Here is a 10,204-nt window from a genome sequence, read left to right on the forward strand (position 1 = left end):
TGCATACTTTATACTGCAAACCAGAATTCTCTTAGCTGTTTAAGTGAAAACTTGAAAGAAAGTTCTTTATCTGTATACCTAAGTAACTTAGTACCTACATTTTTTAATATTCAGGTGGGATAAATTTAGATTTTTTTAAAGTATTGTGGCAATATTCAAGAAACTCAAAAGACAGTTTGTCACTTTGTACATTCTACTGCAATTTTTATATTTCCATGTTTGCTCTGTATTTTTTCTGGAACAGTTATAATCATACAAACATGTTTCATCTCATTAATGATTTTATATATTTGTGTGGTCTTTATATTGACCATGTCTTAACATTATTTTATCATGTGGATTTGCCATAATTCAACTCTACTTCTGTCTGGATATTTAGGGTATGTATACTTTTTCCATCATCAGTAACGCTGTAGGGAACAAGTTTATTGTTGTAAAGGACATTTTCTCCCCTCTTCTGAGTGATATTTTTAGAATATAGTCTTCCCAGACATAAAATTGTAAGGCCAAGAGTAAAAAACAAGATCATTTTTATGGCTCTTGATAAAGATTGCCAGGTTGCTTTCTTAAGAACCATATCAGCGTATGCTGCCACTGCAGGGTGAGACGCGACCTGTTTCTGGGATGCACTGTGGTGTTCCCGGGCTGGGGGACTGCTCTGGAGTCTGCCAGGAACCCGGGAAGCAACTAGGGGCGCCCCACACGTGCCATAAATGAACACTGCATACTGAATGGCCCTTGAACATCTCATGGAGAGTGGCACACAGTGTTTTATTTCACCTTATGTGAACTCACTGACTGTTCACTTAGCCATCCTTCCCTCGGGCATTCTTTTGTGTGGGTATTTAGCACTTTGAAAGTCTTGACACGCTCGCAGCAGAAGGGAAACTTTATGGTTCTTTATGATTCCAGCCCTGCACAGCTTTGAACTGTCAGCACGTTTAAAGCCTTTAACAACTTAGCTTGGATATTCTTTTTAATAGGAATATGAACCCCCGGATAAAAGCTGAGTAATACACACTCGTGTGTCTGCAGCAGAACAGTGATTCCGTTATCTTTCCCTCATTTCTGGTTACTTTAGTTGGAAGCCACAGCTGTACCTGATCTGAAAAGTCGAGAAATGTAGGATTGTGACTAGACAGCTGCACACATCGCTGTCTGCTTGGGTCCTGTCAGAAGCGTCTTTTGAAAAGCCCCTTTCCCCCTCTTTCTGTACAAGACTTAGTCACGTGAATTACCTTCTTTCTTGAAGGTGCAGCTTATGTTCATGCCATGGTTTTCTCTACGTCGCCTTTCATTCACCTGCATTTTCCTTCTCATCACCTCCTTTTCTCTTTATCCATCTTCCACAGTTGTGTCTTCCTCACAGTTTTCCCTGTCATTTGTATGAAGTAAGGATAACCAGGCCCTCCTGGTCCCTAAGTTTCTCATTCTCAGCTTTGTCCATTTTGCTACCCTGGTATCTGTGTGTTTTTTGAGACAGAGTCTCACTCTGTTGCCCAGGCAGGAGTGCAGTGGTGCGTTCTCAGCTCACTGCAGCCTCCAGCCCTGGGATCCTCCCACCTCAGCCTCCTGGGTAGCTGGGACTACAGGTGCACATCACCATGCTCAGGTAATTTAAAATTTTTTTTGTAGTGATGGAGTCTCACTCTGTTGCCTAGGCTGGTCTTGAACTGCTGGGCTCAAGCAGTCCTCTTGCCTCAGCCTCCCAAAATGCTAAGGTTACAGGCGCGGGCCACTGCGCTGGGCACCCGGGTGTCTGCAAGTGCTGTCCCTTTCAGAATATGTCCATCAGGCATTGTATTTTGTATTATTTGTGAAGTATCCAAGTACATTTCAAAGAAGAGGACAGGGTGTAGGGTAAGACTGTCCTTTACGTTGTCTGCTTTGTTTGGTTGGGTTTTGGGATAGGGACAGCTATCACTTGGCTGCCCTGGAGCCTCAGACCTAGAGCTTTCACCGAGGGTGAGGCTGGCGGGAGGCTTTTTGCCGAAGCTTCCGGAGGGCTTGATGAGATCAGTTCCTGACCTGTCCTTACTCAGCACAGCAGCATCGTACAAAGGTTCCAGGTTGTTGAGTGAGGGAGGCCTCTGCAGGCGGTTCCCCACAGACACAGTCACCTCCTGGATGGTTTCCCTGTGTCTCCACTGACACACCCATGACTGTTTTATTTCCTCCTGTTAGACACCAGAGCCGGAAGTGGAACCGCCCAGAGCCCCTGAGCTCAAGCAGGGGCTGTATGAGCTCTCAGCGAGCAACTTCGAGCTGCACGTCGCACAAGGTAAGGGGGACGTCCTGGTGCCAGCTTCAGAGAACCACTGACTATTACTCCTTGGCGTGCTGGGCTTTTCCTTCCTGCCACTCAAGGGCTCTCAGCAGCATCGGTGGCACTGACAAAGGGTCACTCTTGAGGAGCTGTTGGAACTGTTGTTCAGTGCACCTCCTCTGAAACATGAGTTCTCCTTTTGTCTGTGCCCTTACAGAAATGCCAAGTCTAATGCTAAGCACACATGAGCCACACACTGGCTAGACAGGGCAGCCTTGGCCCAGAGTGTTTATTCACAGGCTCACCTCGCTTGATCGCTCTGTACTTTATTGCACTTTGGAGATACGGCATTTTTTACAGATTGAGGATTTTGGCAGCCCGGCATCTGGCAGGTCTAGCCATTTTTCCAGCAGCTTGTGCTTACTTTGTATCCCTCTGTCAGCATCTTTTTAGCAATAAAATATTTTTTAATTAAGGAACATTGTTTTTAAAGAAATAATGCTGTTGCACATTTCATAGACTATGGTGTAAACATAACTTTGATATCCACTAGGGAACCCAGAAATTGGTGTGAGTTGTTTTATTGTGATACTATCTTTATTGCAGTGGTCTGGACCCAAACCCACAGAATCTCGGAGGTATGCCTGTGTATTAATGGTAATCACATGCTTAATGACCTCAGGCAGAAACAGAAGCTTCTCCCTATCTAAACGGAATTGAGATTGGGCATAGTGTTTCATGCCTGTAATCCCAGCAGTTGGGGAAAACAAGGTGGAATGATTGCTTGAGCCCAGGAGTTCGAGATCAGTCTAAGCAAGACCTTGTCTCTACAGAAGATTTAAAAAAAAAAAAAAAAGCTAGGTATGGTGGCGTGTGCCCGTAGTCCCAGGCACTCCTGCAGCAGAGGTGGGAAGATCACTTGAGCCTGGAAGGTCAAGGCTACAGTGAGCTGTGATCACACCACTGTACTCCAGCCTTGGTGACAGAGCGAGACCCTGTCTCAGAAAACAACCAGACAAAACCCAGAATTTAATGACACCATTATAACATGAATCAAATTAGTTACTCTTTCCACTTAAAAGATCTTTCTATACCACATCCTATTTTTTGAAAATGGTCTCCTAATATCAGAATGATCCCCATTAAATTTCTAATGTGAATACGTAAGTGTCCTTTATTCACACGTAGATGTGTTTCAGAAAACTTGGCCCAACGCCGAATGACTTGAAAGCAAATTTGGCTTCCTGGCTGACTCCCATTACCAAATGCTACCATGGAGAGAAATCCCCTTAGAAGACTGGGTTGGAAATGTGAGAAAGGGCTTGGATTGCCTCTGGCCTTGTGACTTGTGCCTGCTGGGAGTCAGAGTCCCTCCCCCACCACACTTAATGTCCACGGTAACTTATCGTGAGGCCTTCAGCCGTTTCCCATTTTGTTAAAAGTTGTTATTTCATCCGTACCGGAGCCCTGACAGTGGAACTTCAGCCTTTCTGCTACGGGAATGCATTTTCAGCTGGAATTGGCTTGGGCTCTGAGCAGGATGTGTTTCCCAAATCACCTGTTACAGACTGGCTCTGGCAGGCCTTGCCAGCGCCTCCCTAAGTGGGTCATTGCCACAGAGCTGTGTCGTGTAGGTACCATGGTGACTTCCTGCCCTTGCTGGCTTCCCATCAGTACTCTGATTAGGTTCCCGGAGAGCCTGTCTCCATCTTATAGCGCAGGATCTACCGTGCACCTGCACATGGTTTTAGCCTTGCACGTTTTTAAATGGAAGTTGTTAACTTTTAAAGGAAGTTTTTCACCATTTTCTTCAGGTGCATCGTTGCTGTGCTGATGAGGCAGTAGCTGTTAGCCTTAGCGTGACACAGTCCTGCTCAGAGGCCAGGCCACATGCCATTGGTTAGTTCTCTCCCTGACCACAGCCTGATTTCAGTTGGGTATCAGCCCGATGTCAGGGTGGAACAGCTAAACACCTTCTGTGTCCAAAGAATGATGCTGTGAGGGCTTGTTTGTGTGTGTGTGTGTCCCCTAGCCAAGAGGGTGATGTTTTACTTTTTAAACTTTTTTTTATGATAACATGTAATACAGATCGAGAAAACAAATGTAGGGCTTAATGAATTTTTATAGAGTGGTCACACTGTAACTACTGTCCAGTTCAAGAAATAAAACTGCCAGCCTCCCATGTCCCATCCAGGGCTCAGCCCGCCCTCCCTTCTTCTCCAAGAAGGCGCTTTCCTGACATTTGTGGAAACCACTTGTATTAGTCCGTTTTCAAACTGCCGATGAAGATACACCCGAGACTGGGCAGTTTACAAAGGAAAGAGGTTTAATGGAGAACTCACAGTTCCACGTGGCCAGGGGAGCCTCACAATCATGGTGGAAGGCAAGGAGGAGCAAGTCACATCTTCCGTGGATATTGGCAGGCAAAAAGAGCTTGTGTAGGGAAACTCCCATTTTTAAAACCATCAGATCGCATGAGACTTACTCACCATCACGAAACCAGCACGGGAAAGACCTGTCCCCGTGACTCAGTTACCTCCTACCTGGTCCCTCCCACAGCATGTGGGAATTGAAGATGAGATTTGGGTGGGGACACAGGCAGACCATATCACGACTCCTTTTATGGTTCCATCACTGAAGTGCGCATTCCTGAGCACTGTAGTTTCATGTGTGTGTACGTATCTTTTAAGGCTCTTTTAACCTGCATGTTCTCCAGACATCTCTTTCTCTTTCTTGCTGAAGACATAGGTGGTTTGACCTGTAGAGCTCCCCGTGGTCCAGACTTTGCTAATTGTGTCCCCGTAGTGTGGTCTACATGTTTCCCTGATTTCTCTGTTTCCTGTAAATTGGTAGTTGGGTCTGGGGACAGAATCAGTTTCAGTGTGATGTTTTTTGGGGGCACAGGAAGACCTCATAGCTGGTGGGGGCACAGAGTGTCCATTTGTCTCTCTTTGGGATGTGGGCGACCATGACAGGCAGGGCCTGGCTCCGTTCATTCCTTAGAGCTGCCAAGTACCGAGACTCATTCAAGCGTCCCTTCATTTTTTAACCAAGAGAAACTCGCCCTCATTTATCACCTGGTTATTCAGTGGTGCAGTGCATATGGGAGAGGTGGGAGGAAGGCCTCATTCTCTCCCTTTATTACAGTTTTCCAAATAAGGAGTTGTTGCTGATTGTCCATCAAAGATGACAAATTTGGTTTTGAGTATTGTTATGAACTCATGAATAGAAACACATTTGATGGAGTCCCTTTGTACCAATTAAAGTGCTCATGCTGAACTGAGATTTGCTAAGCAGGACAAAGATCTGATTCTTCAATTAACTCTCTAGTGAGGTCTGACATAAATTACAGTTCCTCTTTCCCCTGCCTCTGCCTTGGCTCTCCACTTCAGGCGACCACTTTATCAAGTTCTTCGCTCCGTGGTGTGGTCACTGCAAAGCTCTGGCTCCAACCTGGGAGCAGCTGGCTCTGGGCCTTGAACATTCCGAAACTGTCAAGATTGGCAAGGTGAGTGAAAGCCCTTATTAAACTGGAAATGGACTGCTTTGGGCTGGATTAATTAGCAGAGTGGCCCGTTATTCATTCTGTGTGCAAAGTCGCAAACTTGATTTATTAATTCCATTTAGTGTGCCACTTGATAATTCATTTCACCTTCACAGATGGCAGCCTGATTTTGAGTTTTGCTGACTTTTCCACAGCCTAGGGATAAATTACGGCCTCGGCTGCTTTGTTTGTTTTGAAGAGATGGCCAGATCTGAATTGGCAGCCCCAGAGCCTGTTCTGCAAAGATACGGGGTCGAGCCTTGTAGAACGTTCACTGGACGAACCTGGAGACCATCCACGTTCGACCTCACCCAAGAGCTCTCTCTAAAAGGACCCTGGCTCTGTGCTCACCAGGCATGCAGAAGACCCTCCCTCAGTGTGCGCTGGGCCTGGGATTCTTTCCAGGGCTTCCCACTTTATACAGAGAAGCCAAGCGTGATGTCTGACAACTTCTGTGGAACTGGATTTTCTGGAAATATCCAGTGTAGCTCCAGGGACATCACTTTTATTTTTGTCCACTTTCCAGCACCCACCAGACACCATGCATAGATTTCCTTTCTTAAAAATCTCGTTTTTCTACCTTGCCACGGGGCTGATTTGTATACAAAAGTAACGCTGCATGTCTAGGACTGGATGATGGTTAACAGGATGATCTACTTGGGATGGTGAGATGGTCAAAAGCGTAAACCTGGGGATTGGGTAGACCTGGCTGGCTGACTTTGGGCAAAACCTCTCCACGCCTTGTTCTCCCCCTTTGCAAAACTGAGCTAAGCTCTACTGTGTGGTGTCTGGGCAGGTGAAAGGACACTGCTCAGTGGGATGCTCAGCACGGGGCGGATGCTTAGTAAGTTGTCATCACTTCTGTTGTCAGTTAAATGGATTTTTCACTGTTGCCTCTTAAACACTTACGATAATATATACTAATTTTACATGTTATGATTATCAGTTTATATTTATTGAACATTGCGGGGAAGTAATTACAAAATAATCTTGTCTACTGTCTTACTCCATTCCTTGTATCCTTACTTAATTATTGTATGAAATTTTATGGGAGATTCTTTTAGGTTTATGTCCATAGAGGATCCTAGCAGACACAAGCCTAGGTGAGCATGCGGAAGCCCTTCAGCCCTGGCACATGTGGCTGGGTTACAGCGGACCCTTAAAAATGCCCTGTGCCGACCTTGGGCTGAGGCCTGCTGTACTTCAGTTCTGCACCTTAGCTGCTCTCTGATGGGTGGTAGGTGTTGAAATAGTATTTTTACCCCCGTTTGCTGACATAGTGAAAAACAACTTAGTCCTGCCTATTTTCGTGCTGGCAGAAAATAAAAAAGAAAGCAGTGACTTAGAACACGATGTTTCATGAAAATGTTGGGCAAGCAGAATCTTTTTGAGATTGAAATGAAATAAAAAGCTTGAAGAGCTGTGCTTGTTGGTAAATTCAGTTTATAGAATTAAGGACGGATTATAATCTTGACATCTTTTCAGTCTTACCTGTATTATATACCAACTACTCCTGTTTACAGTTCACTTCTTGCTCCCTCTTGATTTTAAAACCCTAGAGCCCGAGCATGAGAGGAAATTCTAAGCTGGCATGTGAACTGGTCTGGGTCCCAGACACCGACAGCCAGGCGGGTCCCAGACACCGACAGCCAGGCTAACCCCTCCCACCACCACCACATGTCAAGCCAGGGCCTGGACTCCAGCTTCCAGGTGCTGACTTGACTTGCTTGAGTTAAAGTGTTGCTTCCTAAAAATTGGCATGTTTAACTGAGCTGTTAATACAATAAATCTTACCTCTAAAGCAAATCTTCCCTTACTCCCTTTAGCTCAGGTATGTTTTAGCGTAGCTTTTAGGAACATTCTCTTCAAAAACTGCACCTTGCTGGCAGAGTTGCTACAGAATCTGGATTTCGAAAAGAATATTTGTAAAGTACAAAGCATCCAGTAGTCCCATTAGCAAGAAGGTCCAGGAAGAAACTGACTGGGAAGTTGATCTGCCTTTATTCTCAGGTTGATTGTACACAGCACTATGAGCTCTGCTCCGGAAACCAAGTTCGTGGCTACCCCACTCTTCTCTGGTTCCGAGATGGGAAAAAGGTATGTCTGCCCTTCCTGGTATTGAGAGTTCCTCATCTCTTCGCCCCGTCAGGCTGAGCTACTGAGTGGTTTAATGGGTACAGTGAATTGCCAGTCTTGATTGTTAGGGCACTGGTTTGGAGAAATATGTGTAATGGAACAAATGTCTTTCTCTTAATTGATAAGATTTGGGTTGTGGAGATAAATTCATTTGTTATACCACCTGGAAACATTTCAGCGGCCCAAGTTATCACTAGAATAACCCAGATCTTACAGTCATAGGGTTGACTGTGCTCTGGTCATGAATACAAACCTTCAGGCCTTTGGACAGAGCTAAGGCTTGCACTTGGTCCGGTCCTGCCTCTCCCCCTCCTTCCCTGGCCGATGGTCAGCGGCTCAGAGTTCCCCATCAGCACGACAGCTCACTGGCAGGCCTCCGCCCCAGACTTCCATGATGTATAACCCCACGGACGGAAGAGGGGCCTGTATAGTTCTCTCACCAAAGCCGAAGCATTCACTAATCCTCTCTACATTCCCATCTAAACACGAACATGCAGACTTAGCACCACAGCTAAGACATCTGGGAGATCCGACCTGGGCAAGCAGGGGTTGGAGGAAGGCTTAAGTGATTCCGAACACCAAAGTGGACTCACTCAGCAGTGTGCCCGTGTCTCGGACAGGTGGATCAGTACAAGGGAAAGCGGGATTTGGAGTCACTGAGGGAGTACGTGGAGTTGCAGCTGCAGCGCACAGAGACCGGAGCCACGGAGACCGTCAAGCCCTCAGAGGCCCCGGTGCTGGCAGCCGAGCCCGAGGCTGACAAGGTGGGTGCCTGCTGGGGTCGGGATCCATGCAGGCCCATGGCCCCCGGCCCCCAGCCTACCCACCCTCAGAGGGCCTTCTCAAATGCTTTGGACAAAATGACAGTTTGGGGACAGAGTCATTCTGATGGTTGGCTATAGCTGCATTTTCAACACGTATTTTTCATCGACTTTGGCATGCTTTCAGGGGTAAATGTAAACAAAAGCTTCCCTTTTAAAAACATGAAATGGATGTGAGACAAATCCCAAGACAATATTTGTTGTCAAAAATCTCTAGAGAATCCTTCCTTTCCCCTTCGTTTTAAAGGATGACTATGCTCGGCAGGTTTCTGCTGTGAAATCTTGGTTGCTGGCCCTGGGGCCCTGATTCTATTCCTGACCTTGTCCCGAGCATTTCCTTTCACCTGTGTTGTAAAGGCCCTAGAAGACCTGTAACCAAGAGGGCATCCACAGGGCTCAGGCTAGTGACTGGAGATGTAACCTGCTTAGGCCGTCCTGACACACTGGGGTTTCCTTCCTCCCCTCAGATAGCAGGAGGTTTTCGATGCGTTTGTTCTGCTTTATCAAGCCCTTGTTATATCACAGGCACTATTCTAGGCCACCAGGACATAAAAATAAAACCAGTTTCCTGCCTCTGAAGCATACAGGTCTCTAAGGCAAACGGTGAGAAGACACACAAGCCAATGGCAGGGGGCTGGGGCAGAAATGTGTGCAGGGCTGGTTGCTAGAGAGAAGTGGGGGCAAATGGGCAAGAAGTGTCCCTAAGGAGCTGACTGATGGGATCTGTGCTGGACAGATAGGCTGCGCAGGGCTGCCGCTGAGGCACTGCACCAGCAGAGATCAGCCGGCGTTTCCGCAGGGCCAGAGCTGGGGCTGGGGGAACACAGTGGGAGACAGGTCGGGCTGTGGTGTAGGATCCCTGAGAGAGAGAGAGATGGGAGCTGGAGTTGAGAGGATGTGGGCAGCTGGCCAAGGATTACGAACTGTATCCCATATTCACAGGGAGCCCACGCAAGTTCTGTGCAGACTGGATTGTAGGAAGATGACTGGCATGCACACGTGCTGGAGGTGGGGAGCTGCTCTATTAGGCCATTAAAGATGACGCGTCTCCTGCTGCGGCTGTGACTGTGGGATGGTGAGGAGGAGAAAGCCAGCATAAGGAGTCCAGCCTGCTGTGCAGCGGGGAGGAGAGGGACGGAGGGTCAGAGGCGAGTCTGCTTCCGGCATATCTGGTGGAGGACAGTACCCAGCACAGGGGCAGGGGAGAGCTCGAGGAAAAGGGATGAGCTTGGTTTTCAAGGTGTTGATCTTCACGGCTGTCGGCTGCGTAGGTGGCAGCGTTCAGTGGCAGTTCCATCCATGAGCCTGGGGCTACGGCAGGAGGAGGTCAGCACTGCTCTAGAGTGCCCGTGTCATCCTCTTCAGGTAGAAGCCACGCCTGAAGGCCACGAGATGGGATTTGAAAAAACCAGTGGAGCCACCAACCCCTTCTCACTG

At 47.3% G+C, this 10,204-nt stretch overlaps 1 protein-coding gene across 1 annotated transcript in view; it reads left to right on the forward strand.

Annotated features, from left to right (window-relative positions):
- TXNDC5 (thioredoxin domain containing 5) overlaps positions 1-10,204 on the forward strand; it is a 29,460-nt gene that overhangs the window by 13,251 nt on the left and 6,005 nt on the right. The window contains exons 4-7 of the mRNA XM_023221167.2: positions 2,185-2,281; positions 5,659-5,774; positions 7,821-7,907; positions 8,567-8,710. Of these exons, the coding sequence (XP_023076935.1) occupies positions 2,185-2,281; positions 5,659-5,774; positions 7,821-7,907; positions 8,567-8,710 (444 nt within the window). The remainder of the gene's footprint in view (positions 1-2,184; positions 2,282-5,658; positions 5,775-7,820; positions 7,908-8,566; positions 8,711-10,204) is intronic.

This window comes from Piliocolobus tephrosceles, chromosome 5 (assembly GCF_002776525.5).
Source record: "Piliocolobus tephrosceles isolate RC106 chromosome 5, ASM277652v3, whole genome shotgun sequence".
Taxonomy (NCBI): domain Eukaryota; kingdom Metazoa; phylum Chordata; class Mammalia; order Primates; family Cercopithecidae; genus Piliocolobus; species Piliocolobus tephrosceles.